Source organism: Mobula birostris, chromosome 9 (assembly GCF_030028105.1).
Source record: "Mobula birostris isolate sMobBir1 chromosome 9, sMobBir1.hap1, whole genome shotgun sequence".
Taxonomy (NCBI): Eukaryota; Metazoa; Chordata; class Chondrichthyes; order Myliobatiformes; family Myliobatidae; genus Mobula; species Mobula birostris.
The window spans coordinates 148,852,239-148,873,818 of record NC_092378.1 but is presented as its reverse complement, the minus strand read 5'-3'; the positions used below and the strand labels follow the sequence as shown (position 1 = coordinate 148,873,818).

General features: G+C 39.4%; 1 protein-coding gene across 1 annotated transcript in view; it reads right to left on the bottom strand.

Annotated features, from left to right (window-relative positions):
• Window positions 1–1,864: 1,864 nt before the first annotated feature.
• prkar1b (protein kinase, cAMP-dependent, regulatory, type I, beta) overlaps window positions 1,865–21,580 on the bottom strand; it is a 159,149-nt gene continuing 139,433 nt past the window's right edge. The window contains exons 10-11 of the mRNA XM_072269564.1: window positions 7,923–8,004; window positions 1,865–3,199 (exon numbers count right to left, since the gene is read on the bottom strand). Of these exons, the coding sequence (XP_072125665.1) occupies window positions 3,027–3,199; window positions 7,923–8,004 (255 nt within the window). The 3' untranslated portion in view covers window positions 1,865–3,026. The remainder of the gene's footprint in view (window positions 3,200–7,922; window positions 8,005–21,580) is intronic.

Sequence of the window (21,580 nt, the reverse complement as noted above, 5' to 3'; positions counted from 1 at the left end):
AACGCCCAGTATAACTGGTTAATGTAGCAAGTGTAACATATTTGGGTTTATTCTTCAATATCAGTACTTTTCATGTTTGCTCAATTTTTCTAATGCTGAAACAATTAAATTATAAAATATAACAGTACATTATTAATGGAATAAATTGGTCTTTAAAACATCATTCCCATCAATAAACACAAGAGATTCTGCAGACATGGAAATCAAGAGCAAAATACACAAAATGTGGGTGGAACTCAGCAGGTCAGGCAACATCTATGGAGGGGAATGAACAGTTGACATTCTGGGTCGGGACCCTTTATCAGGATTGAGAAGGAAGGGGGAAAGATGCCAGAATTCATAGGGGGCAAGGGAAGGAGTATAACTAGAAGTTGATAGGTAAAACCAGATGGGTAGAAGGGCTAAAGTGCTGGAGATGAAGGAATCTGATAGGAGAGGAGAGTGGACCATAGGAGAAAAGGAAGGAGGAGGGGACCCAGGAGAGGTGATAAGCAGCGAAAAAGACGCCAGAAGCCAGAGTGGTGAATAGAAGAGGGGAGCGGGAAGATAATATTGTTTTACCAGAAGGAGTAATCAATATTCATGCCATCAGGTTGGAGGCTACCCGGACAGAATACAAGGTCACAAACAAGAGAAAATCTGCAGACGCTGGAAATCCGAGCAACACACACAAAATGTTGGAGGAACTCAGCAGGCCTGACAGCATCTATGGAAAAGAGGAAACAGTCGATGTTTCGGGCCGAGACTCTTCATCAGGACTGGAGAGAAGACAGAGTAAGAAGGTGGGGGGGAGGAGGAGAGGAAGAAGCACAAGATGAAAGGTGAAATTGGGAGGGGGAGGGTGTGAAGTAAAGAGCTGGGAAGTCGATTGGTGAAAGAGATAAAGGGCTGGAGAAGGGGGAACCTGATAGGAGAGGACAGAAGGCCACGGAAGACAGGGAAAGGGAAGAGCACTAGAGGGAGGTGATGGGTAGGTCAGTTGACAAGGTGAGAGAGGGAAGTGGAAATGGGGAATGGTGAAGGAGAAGGAGATGGAGGGGCAATTACCAGAGATCCGAGAAATTTATGTTCATGCCATCAGGTTGAAGGTTACCAAGACGGAACATAAGGTGTTGCTCCTCCACCCCGAGGGTGGCCTCATTGTGGCACAAGAGGAGGCCGTGGAACGATGTGTCGGAACAGGAATGGGAATAAGAATTAAAATGTTTGGCCAGTGGGAAATTCAGCTTTTGGCAGCGGGAGTGGAGGTGCTTGACAAAGCCGTCCCCCAATTTACGATGGGTCATACCAAAGTAAAGTAGGCCACATCAGGAGCACCAGACACAAGGGATAACCCCAGAAGATTAGCAGGTGAATTGCTGCCTCACCTGGAAGAACTGTTTGGTGCCCTGAATGGAGTTGAGGGAGATGAATGGGCAGGTGTAGCATTTTGGCTGCTTGCAGTGCAATGAGTGGCCACTGAGAAAGCTCACATTTTGTGGTGAATGGGGCGAAGGTGCATGATGAAGCTGTCCTCCAATATATCAAGTTGATTATATCCCTGGTGCTCCTGATGCAGCCTCCTCTTCATCAGGGAGACATTTGATTAAAACTGAAGTGGAGGAAGTTGCTTATATACAACTGTGAATAACACTAGACTTTATGGTAAATATAGAATGCTATCCTTCATGTGTACTCCTGAGCATCTGTCCACCATCTGTGTAATGTTATATGACATATTCAGTCCATGTTATAGCTACCAGACATGGCAATGACTACACAGCCACAAGGATATATGCAACTTTGTCAAATATGGTTTTAAAGATTTAATCATTTAATTGTAATAGTGCTTATTTTAATTAAATAAAACAGAAATACAAAAACATATTAGAGGATGCTTTATTGACGAGAAAGCAAAGACATTACATAAATGATAGAAAATATAACATTATTTGGAGAATCGTAACTATTTAAACTAAATGACATGCCAAATGTCTGGAAATGCAGCTTAGCACTGAATGCAATACCGTGAAGCCCGCTTACTACAAATGAGATAAAATGCAATTAAATAAGTTCTTAATACCAGACCACAGCTTCATAAAATAAAAATAGCTAATTTAAAAAAATATAATTAAAAGTGTAAATAAGACTACACAAAATATCATAAACCTTCATTGTGAAGTTTGTTTTGGATTTTCTTTTAAAACCACGAAGACGGTAAGATTCTGATACCTGTTTCTACATATTAAATACTGGTGTACAAGGCCTTGGGAAGGGCTGCAAGATCATCTAGACCGCATTGGAAAGCAGGTCGAGGACCCCCACCCCCCACTTTATGACTATACTTCAGTGCACACAAATAAAAAATACCTGCCGCACCTTTTCAAGTCCTCACTGACAAAACTAAGGTTTCTGGCAAAGTTCAAAAGAGGGATGCATGTTTAAAAAATAAACAAGCTTGAATATGCACATAAGCTCACAAATTTAAAGGATGTTCCATTAATTTGACTCTGAAAGCGTGCAACTGTGTCACAGTACCTCTTGTTGATCGAAATAAATGCAATATTTAACACAGGCCACTCAGTGCAGCATTCTTGTTCATTACATCTATGATCAAAGCCACCTGTGTGGTCAAGAATAAAATATTATAGAACCCATTGATTTTTAGATTCAGAATTTCAAATTATTCGATGTCTGTAATTGACAAGCAACATCATTTGAAACAGCTATAAACAAAAAAAAGATGCATTAACTAGCAATGAACTTGGCCACCTACAAGTTTACATGGTATATTGTCTTACTGTAGCAGATTAAGCAATAAACTGGAACCCATTATTAAATATCACTTACAAAATGCAATGAGTTTTCGAGCTTCCGTTCACGGAAAGCCCTTTTTGTGTCTAACAGCCTTTCAAAGTTGGCTAAGTTTATTTCTAAATGTTACGTAAAACAAATAATATGCAATTTATTTGCATGAAGCTATTGCAACACAGATCAAGTTGAAGTGCACAAAATAACACAAGGGCAGCAATCTCCATCCAAGAGTTTCAAACAGTTAAAGAAATAAAACTGTTATATCGCTGAATATTCCGCTTGAGGATTTCAGAGCATGGACCCAGCACCCGTTCAAAGCGTGGACGATCCAACTTGACACACTTCAGCGGGCCACGTGCAACTACCGTTGCCGCTCGTGGGCGATTCAGGAGAAGGGCAATTTCACCTAAATATCAAGAAGGTGGTTAGAATCAATATTATAAATTGTACAAGCTGTTTCTGTTTATGAAGACGAATTTCTGGCACAAAGAACAGACAACTACTTGGTAGGGTCAGGAACTTGGAATCAAGAAAAACAAAGAAATTAGGCTGGACTACATTTGTGACAAATATCACCAAACATTTCCTATCCGTATTCTGTGGCATTTCAATCAGGGATCAGGAATCAATTTTATTCACCATATACATCTACATCTACAGTGAATTCTGGTTAATTGGACCATCGGTTAATCAGGGCAGCCACTACTTGGGACAATTCTTAAAGAACAAAAGCTAATCAAGAAAATAGCTGGGATTTTCTTTGTTTATTTGGGACACTATGCTGCTTAATTGGGACAGGAGACTGTTGCTGAATAGTTTCTAACTACAGCGAGTCACATGCACTTCTGTGGCGGTTAGAGTTTTTAAATAGTGTTAGCTGCATGCGTTTGTGTTCTGCACTGATTTTTGTCAGCAACAGTTGGCAACAAATAAGCAGCAAGTCAATTCAGAATAGTTTTGCTCACTGCGGTTTCAAACATTCAGGCTTAGATATGCCAAAAGCGGCTGGGAGTGAAAATGAAACTATTTCACTACTTCAACAAGTGAGGATTATGAAGAATTTGAAAGTATTGATCTTCTTGAATGTTACAATGAAAATGAAGATTTGAAGGATGCAATCGTCAAAAGCATTGTATGACAGCAGCCTATTATCATCACCATATGTCTGCGCTGAATTTTGTTCATTTACAGTCAATGAAAAGAACACAGCAGCATACACTGGATGACTTTCCCCTATCGATAACTATTAGGAACTAATACATGGATTTTTATTTTTATTTTATTTTATTGAGATACAGCACAGAATAGGTCCTTCAGGCCCTTTGAGCCTTCTCACCCAGCACTCCCCCGATTTATTGTTAGCCTAATCACAGGACAATTTACAATAACCAACTAACCTACCAACTGGTATGTCTTTGGACTGTGAGAGGAAACCAGAGCACCAGAGGAAACCTACATGGTCACAGAGAGAATGTAAGCTCCTTATAGACAGCGGCAAGAATTGAACCCAGGTCACTGGTACTGTAAAGTTTTGGGCTAACCACTGCACTACTGTGCCAGAATATATAGTACTCTTGTTGCTTTGGTAGTATCCTAATTTGTTCTATATTTAAATACATAATTTGTTACTCAGTTAAACAGTAGTTTGTCTTTTTTCTACTTATTTTAACTATTTCCAGATACTTCAGCTAATTGGGGCAGCTGCTTAATTGGACCAAAATGTACTGGTCCTGATGTGTCCCAATTAACCAGAATTTGCTGTGGTGTGTTGGTCAGGTTGCGACATGCAACAAGAAACACTAAACAAATATAAAATGAATTATATAAAAATAAAGTTTGAGGTTAAAGGACGGATATGGAATAAATTGTGCATAACACACGGATTCCAGCATGTTCAGTGATCAATTAATCATGAATTATATCATTAAGTGCAAATATTGGTCCAATCTCTCTAGAGTCTGTCAATTCAGCTTAACAAAGAGAGTTGAATTGACCTCCTGTAGGATAGATAACCAGAAAATGCTATTTAAAGGTTGGCAGCACCTGTTTAACTTGGTCTACAGAGCTTTAATGTTCCTTTGCTTAATATCTTCATCTTAAAATTTACCCAAGAGATTGCAACTGGAACTGGAATCCAAAACAAGCTGAGAAAACTACCTGGCAGCGTTGAAAGGAATTTAAAATGCTGTTCTATTTTATATTGAGCCTTGCAAATAAAATGGCCAGTCTTACTTCCTCTAATCTGTGCCAGATCAGTTAACCTTAATATAGCGTGTTATAACTCCCTCTGAAACCTGCTCGAAGGGGGGAAAGGAGCGAGTGCCATTAGGCAAGGTTGATGCTCCTGGTTACAATTTAGTGCCTCCTGGTGGAATCTGTGGTGTTGCAGACATCCACGGTCATCTAAAGCTTCTAGGGCAGACTATGGACATGGGTTTTCTCTTATCATTTGAATAAATCTGTTTTGCTGTAGACATTCTTTAAGAATAATTCCCTAGATTCACGTCAAAGTAAAAAAAAAGTATTGGTTTGAAATTCAAAGTAAATATTTTATCAAAGTACATATACGTCACCATATACAACTCTGAGATTCCATTTTCTTGTGGGCATACACAGTAAATTTAAGAAACACAATAGCATCAATGACAGGCCACAACCAACAGGATAGACAAACAACCAATGTGCAAATGACAAAAGAACTGTGTAAATACAAGAGAATACTAATAATAAATAAATAAGCAATAACTATCGAGAACATGCGATGAAGAGTCCTTGAAAGTGAGTCCATTGGTTGTGGGCACAATTCAGTGATGGGGCAAGAGGCTGATGATTGAGGGGTTTTAACTCTTCCTGAATCTGGAGGTGTGGTTCAAAGTATGTGTATGTCAGCATGTACTATCCTGAGATTAATTTTCTTGCAGGCATTCACAGCAGATCAAAGAAATAGATTCAGTGAAAAACTACACACAAAGACTGACACACAACCAATGTGTAAAAGACAAACTATGCAAATATGAAAAAATAATAACAATAATAATAATAAATAATACTGAGAACATGAGCTGTAGAGTCCTTGAAAGTAAGTCCTGAACTTGGTGTGTAACCTAAGGCTCCTGTACCTCGTTCCCAATGGCAGCAGCGAGAAGAGAGCACAGACTGGGTGGTGGTGGTTCCTGATGATTCAGGGATTTAGTGTCTGCATGGAGTTTACACACTCCTGTGGACTTCACTCAGATGCTCCCATTTCCTCCCAAATCTCAAAGACATGTCAGTGTAGGTTAACTAGCCCCTTGTAGTCGGAGAATGATGGGGATGGGGGAAATTAGGCACATGAAAATGGGGAAATAAGTGAGAATTAGGACTGACATGATTGCTCCAAGGGATGGTTTAGTCATAATGGGTCAAAGGAAATAGAAATGTATTACAATGCGGAACAGACCCAATGAGCCGCACCATCCAGCAACATACCTATTTAACAGTAGCCTAATCACTGGACAATTTACTATGACCAATTAACCTTCTAACCGGTACGAAATGCACTGTGGAAGGAAACTAGAGCACCCAGAGGAAACCCACATGTTAATGGGAACAATGTACAAATTTTTTACAGGAGGCACCGGAATTGAACTCTGAACTCCAACACCTCAAACTATAATATGAGAACATTGATGAGCATATACTATAGGAACCTGGGCAAACTGCTGCTTCTTCTGGCTAGAAAGTTATATGTTTAGAAGAGCAACCATTTTTGGTAGCAAGAATTTCAAATACATTAGACCCAATCCTATTTCACGTCATTCACAGTGTCTCAACAATAGGCATTGGAATGCTTAAGTTTAAGGAATGAATTCCAACAGCTATTTCAGGTGTCCAAATCAGTATCAGCATCCTCTGGGCTTGGGACTTTGATCTCTGAAATTGTTCAATTTTACATTCGTAAGAGAGATGAAAAGTCCACTTTCTACCTCAAACCACTAACCTTTAGCAATAGATACTTTATTGATCCCAAAAGAAATTACAGTGTCACAGTAGCATTACAACTGCACAGATATAATTATTAGAAGAAAAGTAGAAAGAATAAGCTGCCACAAACAGACTAACAGGAGGGGGTCATCACTTCCCCAGCTATAGGTTGACTCATTATCGAGCCTAATGGCCGAGGGTAAGAGTGACCTCATATAACGCTCTTTGGAGCAGCACAGTTGTCTCAGTCTATTACTAGAAGTGCTCCTCTGTTCAGCCAAGGTGGCATGCAGAGGGTGAGAAACATTGTCCAGAATTGCCAGGATTTTCCATAGTGTCCTTTGTTCTACCATAGCCTCCAGTGTGTCCAGTTTGACTACAGAGCCAGCCTTTTTAATTATTAGGGCCAATACAAAAAGATTTGATTACAAAGATATGTTTGCACATACAAACCTGAAAATTAACTGGACGGTAACAAAATTTGACCACTTTATAGTTTTCCATGTTTTACAAGCATGTCAGAAATGTTTTTTTCTGAGTGCTTTGTACAACAGTGTCTGCTTGCCTACAGACCAATGTCTAAGAGCTCACAGATGTCAGTTAAGTAATTTAACACATTGCAATGCTAGTTTACAGTATGTAATTAAGTGACAGTGAATGCTGTAGATTTCTTTGAAGTGGATCACTGCTGAACTTCAGCCTGTTTGTCTATTTATGAATTTTCAAGTCCAATATCCTATAATATTGGACATTATATGGATTACTCCAAGGGGAACAAACAAAATCTAGTCTGAGTTAATAACAATGAGGACATTTAACAGTTTAGATTCTGGATTTTTTGTAAATTAAGCCAGAAAGTACATTTTATTTTTAAAAAAGAGATCTTTTTATTGTTGTTTCATAGCTATATAAAAAACTTTCAAGTGACGAATCCACAGCTGGTAAAACTCAATCCATTGTGTACTCATTATGTTAACCAGTTTGGGCCCAATTCGGCATTCTTTTTCAATTTTGACAAAGAATTGTTACTGCCCAGAGCCTTTGAAAGCATAAAATGTACTCTCAGTATTAATTTATAAGTTATTATTAAACAATTTAACATATTTAAGAAATCAAACAAGCCCTTAATTTTAATTATGCAAACAAACTTAAAAGTAAACACTCACCAAAATAGTCAGAAGGTCCTAGTCTTCCAACTTCCACGTATTCCTCATTATCAGATCGGCGCTGTAGGACTGAAGCAGTGCCCTAGGGAATAAAATTGATTAACTGTAAATGAAATTTCAAAGCACATTTTTTAGCAGGAAGTAACAAGTTGGAGAATAAAACTTGATGCTGGGTCTTTAAATTCAAAAGTGGCTACCATCCACTCATCTGAAATATTTACTCCAGCTTGTGGGTAAATACCATTTTCAACAGCAAACTATAATTAAAAAGTTCACGCCATCCATCCATTTATAAAATATTATGGTCTACACCTCAATTTTTATTCAAATATTATTATAAAATATCGACATGCAAGTCAACAGAACAAGTCTATCACAAAATATTTTATCATTTATTATTAAGTAATTATTTCAAATTTTGTAGGAGCTTTGTTATATTGAGGCACCGTATAAATGGTGATAATTGAATACTTGACATCCAACATTGTGTGTTTAATATTAATCATCTTTATAAAGTAGCAAAGAGAAAATCTTTTTATTATTACATTTACAAATCATATTTCAACCTTTTAAGAATACAAATTACCCTGTTGTGGATTTTTGGCTGTCAGATTAATAGGCTGAAATATTTCCATTTATAGAGACAAGTAATGTAACAGAAAGATCCAATTATTACAATGTTTTTGCGTTTTTAAATTCAGTAAACTTTCAGTATCTTTTAAAGCTTGCCACTTTCTAGCACTGTACCTGGGCTTCTTTGAATTTTAGAAATTTTAGAGATCAACTTTGTCACATGTATATTGAAACATAGAGTGAAATGCATCATTTGTATCAACCAGGATTGTGCTGGGCAGCCCGCAAGGATCACCACACTTCTGGCATTAACATGACGTGCCCGCAACTCACACAACAACTCATAACAACTCACAACTCACGCAACTCACTTAACCACACATCTTTGGAATAGTGGAAGAAACCGGAGAACCTGGAGGAAACCCACGCAGTCACGGGAAGAACATAATAAACTCTTTAAGACAGCGACGCGAATAGAACGCTAATCTTACAGCTGGCTCTGTAACAGTGTTGTGCTAACCACTATGCTACCATGCCACCCTATAACAACTTTGTCCAACACTGCTTCAGGCAATAATTTATCTAATGTATAGATTCCTTATTGATTAGGAACATGTACTATTATACCAGAGGATACTGATTATTAAATTATATTAAAAAAACAAGAAAATCTATTTGACTTGCACTCCTTAATAAAATACACAAACATAACCTCAATAATTGCCACTTGTAGGTAAATAAAACAATTAACCACAATTTTAAGTTTATAACTAAAGTCACAGAACCCTTCAAATAAAATGTGAAGAATTTAACTTGCAGAAGCTATTAATGTGCACTATTTTTGCCATTATGAAGTTTTTACTAAATATTAAATAATAATCTTTACTATGAAATTAACAGCAACGTCATTCCTCTGCCTCTGTTCCATCTTGCTTTTCTGTCTGCATTGAGCTCACCAGGCAGGGACTTGCAAGGAGGTGTTGGCAACTCTTGCAGAACTGAAAATATTCCTGTAAGTGCATGCCATCACACTGGATATTCCCGTGCAAATGTGAAGATCTACAACTTGCTAGCTACCCTACCAGTGATTTTCTGACTATGCTTCATCTTGGACCCAGTGCAGTCAAGCAGCAGAATGTGAACTTACAGCAATCACCCCACCGAACCTGTAGCAGTCAGAAATGGTCATTTCAATCAATGGGATCTGTGAGGGTTCAAGGTAACTTTCTGATAATTGTTTTTAAAACTATATGTAGCGCTCTCAAATTTGAGTTAAAATAAGCTGTAACTAATTTTTCATTGGTTAATTTTTAGAATGCTCTGAATGGTAACGATATTTTGACAGGGTAGTCAGTCTATTAAGCCAGCAAGCCTGGCTTAGGGCAACTGTTGAATCTTTTTTTTCTCATTTTCTTAGGTAGGGTTATCTGGAACTTACTTGGCTTTAAGTTATATAGACTACAAACAGCTTTGCCACACTGCTTCGGACTGGCCTCAGGAAACACAATTTTAAAAAATGGCACTTTGCATTTGGCCAATGGTGGCCAGGTACAACTCCCTGATAACAAAAGTTCTGTTACATAGTCTTTCGGCTCAACAAATGGTCCACAAGTAAAACATACATTCTTTCCTTTCTGATAGTGAATAAACAGCATATTTTCAACATTTTCCCAGTCTGAAGACCAGACTCAAATACTTCTCCCAAGCAGTAAGGTTAATCAGCACCTCCACTCACTAATCCACCCCACCACAACTATATTATTTTCTGTCAGAGTCACACTCCTGTGCCTATGGACATACAATTAGCATATGTATATGTAAGCTATTTTATGCATTTATGTTTATTATGTTTCTTATCATTGTGTTCTTTATCTTTTTGTGTTTTTTCTCATGCTACATTGAATCCAAAGTAACAATTATTATCGCAAACACGAGGAAATCTGCAGATGCTGGAATTTCAAGCAACACTCATGCTGCTGTGTTCACCAGCAATTTTTATGTGTATTGCTAACAATTATTATGTTGTCCTTTACACTTGTGTACTCGAAATGGCATTAAACAATCTTGAAACTTAAATTTATTTTACATTACTAGTACTTCCACATTTTGGTACTACTTCAGTTAATATCATGCATCTTTGAAGAATGCTTGTTCTCTTCCCTGTTTCATTCAATCCTCTTACAGGGCTGACTCGTACGTCACTTCAGTGCTACAAAGGGTTCTCACATAGTAGTTTTCTTATAGACAATGACACGTTTGTGTCTATCCTGCATCCTCAGATTTAATTTCAGATTAACAACATTTGCAGTCGTTTCTTTTTAACTGATTTCGTCAGTTCATTCTCTTCTTTCATCTGTGATTCAAAGTTGCTTTCCAATTCTATTAGGAAAATTATTCTGAGTAACAGCTGCTGACTGGAGGAGGAGGTGGCATTAACAGTTAATGTCTGCATTATTTAAACCCAAGGATAAAACTCCTCCTTGTTCAGTGAAACAGTGAGACAGATTATGTGTTGATTTGTACAGTTTATGTTCTTACATGCCAGATCTGAAGTGGCCTTATGCTGCTTCCTAAAAGCCAAGGATCGGCCTTGACTTGATCTCAGTTCTTTTCCCTCCCTCCCCACAGAAAGTCACTCTGAAAGGTCAGAATGATTGTCTACAGGATACCATTTATCACTAAGTCACCTCCATCTGTACAGAATGCCCTTATTTGCCTTCACCTCTGGATAAGAGGCACTGACATTGCACTCAAAGAACAATTTGGTGACTTGTGTGATGCATCTGATTATGAAATAAATTACTTTTTGTTAATTAATAAGACAAAGATGAATGGTTAACATAAATGAGCCAGTGAGAGAACGTGACAGAAACATTTGAAGCAACACATACAAAATGTTGGAGGAATTCAGCAGGTAAGACAGCATTGATGGAAGTAACGATGGAAAAGGGCCAAGATGTCACTTGCAGGGAGCAAGGACATGGCAGACCAATTGAATAATTACTTTGGTTCTGTCTTCACTAAGGAGGACATAAATAATCTTCTGGAAATAGTAGGGGACAGAGGGTCCAGTGAGATGGAGGAACTGAGGGAAATACATGTTAGTAGGGAAGTGGTGTTAGGTAAATTGAAGGGATTAAAGGCAGATAAATTCCCAGGGCCAGATGGTCTGCATCCCAGAGTGCTTAAGGAAGTAGCCCAAGAAATAGTGGATGCATTAGTGATAATTTTTCAAAACTCTTTAGATTCTGGACTAGTTCCTGAGGATTGGAGGGTGGCTAATGTAACCCCACTTTTTAAAAAAGGAGGGAGAGAGAAACCGGGGAACTATAGACCGGTTAGCCTAACATCGGTGGTGGGGAAACTGCTAGAGTCAGTTATCAAAGATGTGATAACAGCACATTTGGAAAGCGGTGAAATCATCGGACAAAGTCAGCATGGATTTGTGAAAGGAAAATCATGTCTGACGAATCTCATAGAATTTTTTGAGGATGTAACTAGTAGAGTGGATAGGGGAGAACCAGTGGATGTGGTATATTTGGATTTTCAAAAGGTTTTTGACAAGGTCCCACACAGGAGATTAGTGTGCAAACTTAAAGCACACGGTATTGGGGGTAAGGTATTGATGTGGATAGAGAATTGGTTGGCAGACAGGAAACAAAGAGTGGGAATAAATGGGACCTTTTCAGAATGGCAGGCAGTGACTAGTGGGGTAACGCAAGGCTCAGTGCTGGGACCCCAGTTGTTTACAACATATATTAATGACTTGGATGAGGGAATTAAATGCAGCATCTCCAAGTTTGCGGATGACACGAAGCTGGGTGGCAGTGTTAGCTGTGAGGAGAATGCTAAGAGGATGCAGGGTGACTTGGATAGGTTAGGTGAGTGGGCAAATTCATGGCAGATGCAATTTAATGTGGATAAATGTGAAGTTATCCACTTTGGTGGCAAAAACAGGAAAACAGATTATTATCTGAACGGTGGCCGGTTAGGAAAAGGGGAGGTGCAACGAGACCTGGGTGTCATTATACACCAGTCATTGAAAGTGGGCATGCAGGTACAGCAAGCGGTGAAAAAGGCGAATGGTATGCTGGCATTTATAGCAAGAGGATTCGAGTACAGGAGCAGGGAGGTACTACTGCAGTTGTACAAGGCCTTGGTGAGACCACACCTGGAGTATTGTGTGCAGTTTTGGTCCCCTAATCTGAGGAAAGACATCCTTGCCATAGAGGGAGTACAAAGAAGGTTCACCAGGTTGATTCCTGGGATGGCAGGACTTTCATATGATGAAAGACTGGATGAACTAGGCTTATACTCGTTGGAATTTAGAAGATTGAGGGGGAATCTGATTGAAACGTATAAAATCCTAAAGGGATTGGACAGGCTAGATGCAGGAAGATTGTTCCCGATGTTGGGGAAGTCCAGAATGAGGGGTCACAGTTTGAGGATAAAGGGGAAGCCTTTTAGGACCGAGATGAGGAAAAGCTTCTTCACACAGAGAGTGGTGAATCTGTGGAATTCTCTGCCACAGGAAACAGTTGAGGCCAGTTCATTGGCTATATTTAAGAGGGAGTTAGATATGGCCCTTGTGGCTAGGGGTTCTGAGTTGGATGATCAGCCATGATCATACTGAATGGTGGTGCAGGCTCGAAGGGCCGAATGGCCTACTCCTGCACCTATTTTCTATGTTTCTATGTACATTCAGAGTCAACAATTCGGGCTGAGACCCTTCATCAGGACAGGAAAAGAAGGGGGAAAAAGCCAGAATAAGAACGTGGAGGGAGGGGGAAGATCGATGCAAGAATGTGGCAAGCAGCCAATTGATCACGTGGTGAATCGGTTGGGCTTCCTACACGCAGGAGGCACCACTCTTCTGCCGCGAGTTTTTGAGTGCACATGTTTTCGTCTTGGTCAGCCTGGGTTTCTAGCTTTCACACTGTAAGTTTCCCAGTGTGTACAGTGGCTAACACAATTCCGCACTGGAAGTTTCCCAGTGTGTACAGTGACTAACACAATTCCGCACTGTAAATTTCCCAGTGTGTACAGTGGCTAACACAATTCCGCACTGTAAGTTTCCCAGTGTGTACTGTGGCTAACACAATTCCGCGCTTTAAGTTTCCCAGTGTGTACAGTGGCTAACACAATTCAGCACTGTAAGTTTCCCAGTGTGTACAGTGGCTAACACAATTCAGTAAAACCCTGAATGCCCACAAGAAAATGAATCTCAGGGTCGTTATATATTGCCATACATGTACTTTGATAATAAATTTATTTTGAACTTTGAACATCCTTTAAAAGTACCACTGATAAGTTGACCAGGAAACGCCCTGGAACTCTTACAGGAAAGATTTTGCTGTCTCATTAGAACATTGAGACCTGCTGGCAGTGCAGTACAATCATCTCCCTGCTTTTATTCCTCACCTCCAACTCAGTGTACCCAAAGAGATGCTGCATTACTCACCGTCCTTGTGCCTGGAGTTACTCCCACCTTGGAAGCTTGAAGCATTACCACAGGCAAGCCTGAAAATGGGTCACATATTAATGGAAGTGTAAAGGACTGTCAGCAGGTCAAGCAGAAGTCATGGAAAGAAATAAAGAGTTGCTATTTCAGCAGAGACCATTTATCAGGACCCTACTTCTGTCTCGATGAAGGCTCTTGGCCTAAAACATCTGTTTTGCAACCAAAACATAAAAATTAATTGAAAGAAAAACACGGAGCTGGGGATATCGTGTCTACTTTGATCTTTACTTTAGTAAGGAGTGTGCTTATGACATGGTGGTGTAATGATGTATGCCATTCATGTACTTTTACATATAGCACATAATAAATTATGCAAAGAATGCTTAATCAAACATATATACAATACTACTGAAATACTAAATACACAACATCAACTCTTCAGATAGATGCAGGCTTATCTGCTGAGTTCCTTCATCATTAAGAGGCCCTTCCAAGATTCAGATCTAGCTGATTCTACATATTTCTATTCAGTGCCATTAAAGAAAAGAACTTTCTCATTGTCTACGTTTTCAAAGAACACAGAGGATGAGTAAAATCTCATCCCAGAAACAAAACAAAAATCTATAATGAATAAACAAGTGGGGCCCAGTCCAGACAAGAAAGTGCCTAAGTATCACTGTCAGAAGACCCAACCACTTATTACATGGCTCAAGTAAAAATAGGGAATATTACGCAATCAATAGTTATTTAGGATCTCAGAAGATATTTCCTAATATAATCATTGTCATCTAATTACTGTATCATCCTCCTTCCACGCTGTGAAATTGTGACCATAATTTGTATTTGTGTGGAAAACAGTTCTATGATTGTCCAAATGTTGTGCTGCACTTCCACACCCATTCCCCTGCTGAGTACCGAGCCCTTTCCAATACACTCTTACAACAAGCACAGACCGGTGTATCTTGCCTTGGGCAGATACTTTCTTCACATTTATTTTCTGACAGCCAGTTTCAAAACCAGTGACTGGTTCAAAGGATTATAGGGTCAAATAAACGAATACTACTAAGAAAGAGTTAGAATTTACCCAGTTTGCTTTAGAATATTTCAGTTAGGTGCCAGATTATATTAATTGCTTTTCAAAACTATTGTCTTGGCTTTAAAGTTATTTAGAAGTTAACCAAATAAATTTCAACCAGAAGCTATGAACTGAAACCCCAATAGTGCTTACACCCAACTCTCATATACTGTCCTTTGCAAGTGGTGGGTTTTCAGACTGGCTGTGTGGCCTAGCAGTTCACTATCTCCAGGAATGGCTTGGAAGACGTGCCCTCGGGGAGCCTCATGGATGACCTGGTTTCTCTTTTTCCAATCTTTTTATTAATTTTCAAATTCATAAACATAACAATTATTGGTAATTAGCATATACGAATATAAACTACAGATAACAACAAGTATACTAAGCCCCCAAACATGATAGAAAGAAAAATGAAAAAATGTCAAGGAAAAAGAACCCAAATTAGAAAAAAAAACAAAAACTAAATTAAACTAAACTAAACAAAGCTGGGCTATTATATTACATCGGATACAATCATTAATGTCATTAACTCTGCTCCTCTGTCCATATATTTAAGGTTAATAAAAAGGATTCGGAAAAGGTTGTTACATCATATGAAAAATGTTGAATAAATGACCTCCAAGTCTCTTCAAATTTAACCGAAGGATCAAAAGTGACACTTCCGATTTTTTCTAAATTTAAACAAGATTTTCTAAATTTAAACAAGAGTTTGGGAAAACCACTGAAATGTGGTAGGAGGATTAATCTCTTTCCAATTCAATAAAATGGATCTTCTTGCCATTAATGTAACAAATGCAATCATCTGACGAGCTGAAGAGGATAAATAACTATGTTCCATCACAGGTAAACGGACAACCTGGTTTCTCGTCGATTTCGGTGACACAGGCGGTGTGTTTGATAATCACCGGCTGCTGTCAGAAGAAGGCCCCTGTACTCAATCTCTTTCTCTCTTTTGATGGAGAGTGACAGCCCGTCAGTCCTCAAGTTGAGGGACTTGGAGAAGCAACATGGAAGATTTAACACTGGAACACTGAGTTGCTGGTTTCCACTCTTGTTGTTACAGGAGTGATCTCTCTCTCTCTCTCTCACACACACACACACTGGAGAGAGCGCACCTGTCTGAGGTACCGCAGTACTGAGTCATGGACTGTAGTTTTGATGGACTCTGGATCAGCATCTCTCTGGGTGCTCTTGCTGTTTCTTGCATGGTGGGAGTTGGGGATGGGGTCATCTGGCATGAGTGGGGGAGGGGGGGTTGATGCTTTTTCTGCTGCTTGTGTGAAGGGTGGGTAGAGGGAGGTTTCAATGTTTCTATCATTCATTCTATGGGGTTTCTTGTTTTGTGGATGTCTGTGAAGAGTACGAATTTCAGGTTGTATACTGTATACATTCTCTGATATTAAATGAAGCTTTGACAACAACTTAAACCAAAAAAAAAAGTTGCATTTAATTTATCCTTTTGAACTGCAGACAAGTTACAGAGATTACCAGTGAGTACACATATTTATTTCTACAAACCACAATTTGCTGGCCAGCCACGTTTCAGCATCCCAAACTGCAAACCAAATGATTTAAAATATTTCAGTATGAACGAGAAATATGGATCAAACATCTGAGAGTGAGGCAGAGCAGTAAAAGACTGGCAGTTAATATTTAACAAGTGTGGAAAAAGAGATTAAAGAACATAGCAAAATAAAGTGTAAACGGGGAAAGATAGACAGAAAGGCAGACAGAACAAGCAGAATTAGTGTTTCATTTTCTAAAATTAAAACTGTATTTTAAGTGCACTTTTAATGGTGTTGAGAACAATAAAGCAATTATGCAAAGGTATAATCAGAGAAAGTTCCAATCAACATGTTACTGAGGCAACTGCACTTTAGTCAGCTCTTGGAGTAAGCATCTGTAAGTTAGTAATGATGTATATTGTTGATTTTCCATATTATAACTTCCTATAATAACCAACTATACCAGCCGCCTCCTGCTCTCAGTACTTGTGCTGCTGTTCACACCTACTCATTTCACCCCTTTCTGCTACTGCAATCATTGGCACTGGTCCAACCACACCCCTCCTCCCAACTTTGTGATCCAGGTAGCTGGCTACACACTCTGCTGCTGGTGGCAAAATACAGTCTTAGAAACTATGTCTTTTCAGTTTGTTCTGGCTGTATAACTACACTTTTATCACACATTAGAATCCATCCAATAACCTCTAAGTGGCTTTGACTGAGCATATAGGAGTGGTCTACAAGTGGACAGAATATGCAGTGCCCTTATCATTATTTTATCAGTTATCTGTAGCTATGCATTTTAGTAGATTCGTTGATGTAGGGTTTAGCTTTTTGAAAAGTACCGCAAGTAGTCCAAGGGTTTAACAAGAGTTCATGCTTTGTACTAGCAATAGCAGGTAAGGAATGTAAAGTGCTTAAAAAAAACTTTAGAAAGTGTGGCATGGTAGCGTAGCAGTTAGCATAATGCTTTACAGCACCAGCGACTGGAAGATTGGGATTCAATTCCCACTACTGTCTAAAGAGTCTGTACGCTCTCCGAGTGACTGTGTGCATTTCCTCTGGGTGCTCTGACTTTCTCTTACATTCCAAGAATGATGTACCAGTTAGAGTTCGTTGTGGGCAATGGTGGTACCAGAAGCATCGCGACACTTATGGGCTGACTCAGCACATCCTTGGACTATGTTGGCCTTTGATGCAAATGACACCTTTCACTGTTATGTTCCAATGTACACACTTTATACTTTATTGTCGCCAAACCATAGACACTAGAGCGTACAATCCTTGGTGTCCACATTTCCAAGGATCTCACCTGGTCCCTGAACTCCTCCATCCTGATCAAAAAGGCGCAACAGTGCCTTTATATCCTGTGGAGCTTGAAGAAATCTCACCTCTGTCCCGGGATACTGACAGACTTTTACCACTGTACCATTGAGAGCATACTCACCAACTGCATCTCAGTGTGGTATGGCAATTGTCCCGTATTGGACCGCAAAGCACTCCAGCGTGTGGTGAAACTGCCCAGTGGATTATCGGCACCCAATTGCCCACCATTGAGAACATCTACCATAAACGCTGCCTGGGCAGGGCGAAAAGAATTATCAAGGATGCATCTCACCCTAACCATGCACTTTTTACTCTCCTCCCATCCAGTAGGCGCTACAGGAGTCTCCACTCCCGCACCAGCAGGCACAGGAAGAGCTTCTTCCCTGAGGTTGTGGCACTGCTGAAGCTCTCATCACAGCGCTAAGCAGTATTGCATCTGTATTGTACTGTCTCAGTACTTTTATATTTGTGTGCTGCAGCACTCTTTTTATTTGCAGTTATTTTGTAAATAACACTATTCTTTGCATTTCTGGTCAGATGCAAAATGCATTTCATTGGCTTTGTATCTGTACTCGCACAATGACAATAAAGTTGAACCTAATCTAATCTACTACTACTACTACGTTGACTCAGGCCTAGGGGGCCGGCGTCGGGCACGATGACGGACTCTCCACTTCTCCCTCTCCCTCATCAGTGTGTTCAGTTCATCTACATTAGCCGCGCCGCTGTCTTCTAGGAGCGTGTTGACCATAGTCTTGGGAGGGCGCCCAGGGTTCATCCTCCCGTGCTTGGGCTCCCATATGATGACTAGGTTGGCAGGTAGCTCAGGGTGGCGCAGGGTAATCTAATCTAATCAATCATCACAGCAATATTTGATTCTGCGCTTCGTGCTCCCTGGAGTACAAATCAATAGTAAATATTAAAAATTTAAATTATAAATCATAAATAGTACATGTAACAAATAAAGCTTTTTTTTTTATCCTATTACTCTTTAATAAATGGAAACATTTGCATTCACCAATACCAATGAGTCAATAAATTGTGGAGCAAGTTTACACAATCAACAAGTTAGAAAATGCCAAACAATTATTTTAAAAATGCATCAAACATTGAAAAGATAAAGTTAGATCAAACATAGAGAGGTCAACACTGAGAACTCTAAAGATAACAAACCATGAACTAGTGAATAAATCATCTAATCTACTAAAGGCCACACATTGTTAGCCAAAATGTTACAATGACTTCCAAACAAAGATTCATTCATTTGGAAAATTATTAGTAATTTATGTTGAATAAAATGACAACATCAAACAGAGGAAAAGATTCATACTTCAATTACTTTTTGTGTACAAAAGGCTAAATCCTGAAGGTTACGTCATAAGCACGGACTAATTGATAGTTTAAATCAGTTGTGTGATTAAACTTTTAGGAATTTGTCCAACTGGAGTTGACAATCTTACTCTGAAGGCTGCCTGACATGCAGGAAACCTTGTGTACATTCTTGAAATGGGCCAATATCAGCTTAAGAACCTCTTTCCAAAACGATTCAGATACCAGGCAGAGCAGAAGCCGGGTACATTCTGCTAAAACTTCTTAATTCCTTCAGCGGGTTAACCAGTGGTTCTTAAAAGTATCACAAGAGGCAACTAAGGAGGTAATGTGGTCTGGCAGAACATTACTGTGGACCTTCAATCATACCACTACTCCCACAGAGGTTCCAAATAAACTAACAAGCTGTTATTAGGAAGCTAATTCCCAACACTTGCTTTTCTTGCCACAATGCAGCACCTTATCTCCAGAGAAAATAGGAAACTGTTCAATCTGTATCACTTCCACTACAGGACCAAGGTAACGCCAATCTTAGTCGAGCTGCTGGACCAAGACGTCACTTGCTTATGTGTACATTCAGAGGCCAAGTGTGAGGGAATGAGCCATTATTGTAAAGATTCATTGTAACATCTCCAATAGGACGCAGAGGAGGTTCACCAGGATGCTGTCTGGATTAGAGAGTAAGTCTTATGAGGAAAGGTTGAGTGACCCAGGGTTTTTCCTCTTTGCAGCAAAGGACCTTGATAGAAGTGTATAAGATAACAAGAGGCACTGACAAAGCACAGAGACACAGCATGTTTTCTCAGGGCAGAAATGGCTAATATGAGAGGGGATAATTTTAAGGTTACTGGAGGAAAGTCTAGGGAGATGCAGAATTCTATTTTTATACAGAGAGTGGTGGGTATGTGGAGTACGTTGCAGATGTGGAGACATTAGGGACATTTAAGAGACTCTTAGATAGGAACATAGATGAAAGGAAACTGGAGGGTCATGCAGGAAGGAAGTGTTAGATTGATCAGGGAGCAGGTTACACAGTCAGCATAACAACAAGGGCTTGTGCTGTTCTGGCCCATAGTCATTTCAATTGTACCATTTCAGCATGGTACTTTCAACCTGAAGAGGCTCCTTCAGGAGCATGTGAAACCCAGTGTAAATGGTGAAAGGAGCACATCACCTGTATTCCTACCCATTCGCTTGTCCCATCAGGGAGGACCTGCAGCAGAGCCCACAGATCCTGTTCGAGGATCACCACCCACCTCACAAAACAAAGAACTTAAGTGGCAATAAATTATTCGCAGCTCCATGGGATGGCCTAAGTAAACAATAGTAATAATAACATTCACTCAGATGAAAATTACAGTAAATTGTAAGGCATTTTCTGTGATTACATAAATTGTTGTCATCATGGAAAAATGAAAAGGAAAGCTTTTTAGTCATAAGCATGAGAAATTCTGCAGATGCTGGAAATCCAAAGCAATACACACAAAATACTGGAAGAACTCAGCAATGTCAGGCAACAACTATGGAAATGCATAGAAAGTTGACGTTTCGGGCCAAGACCCGTCATCACAGCTGAAAAGGAGGGGGGAGGATGCCAAAATAAAAAGGTGGGGGAAAGGGGAAGAAGGGAAGCTAGATGGTGATAGGTGAAGCCAGGTGGGTAGGGAAGATAAGTGGTTGGAGAGGAAGGAATCTGATAGGAGAGCAGAGTGGACCATAGGAGAAAGGGAAGGAGGAGGGGACCCAGAGGGAACTGATAGGAGGATGAGAAGAGGTAGAGGTCAGAGTGGGGAATAGAAGAAAAGGGTTGAGGAGAGGATTTTTTTTACTGTCGGGAGAAATTAATATATTTAATTCTCTACGTAGACTCAAGTTAAGCCAACTGTAAACTATGGAAGGTAAATACATTAAACTTTGTTTCAGCAGATAAAGGAAGACAGATTTTTGCCTGATCTAGTTTGATTAATACAAATTAAGCGTCAAAGGGACAAAAGGTTAAAAAGGAATTCAGTTAATTTCAATTACTTAACTGTTGCTCATTATCCATATAGTAGACATAACTTCCTGAGAGATTAAGATGCTTTTTAAAACATTTTGCAAGGTATAAAGTGAAAGAGCTCTTGGCAAAATGGTAGCATCAGAATCAGACTTATTATCTCTGACACAAATTGGGAAATTTGTTGTCTTGCAGCAGTACAGAGCAATATATTTAAAAAATTACAAAGTTACAATAAGGAATATATATAAAAATAAAAATAAGTGCACAAGAGAAAGCAAAATAGTGGGGTAGTGTTTGTGGACCGATCATAAACGAGGGGGGAAGAAGCTGTTCCTAAAAGGTGCATATGTTTACAAATATAAAAAAATTAAGTTTAAGGCAACATTATAT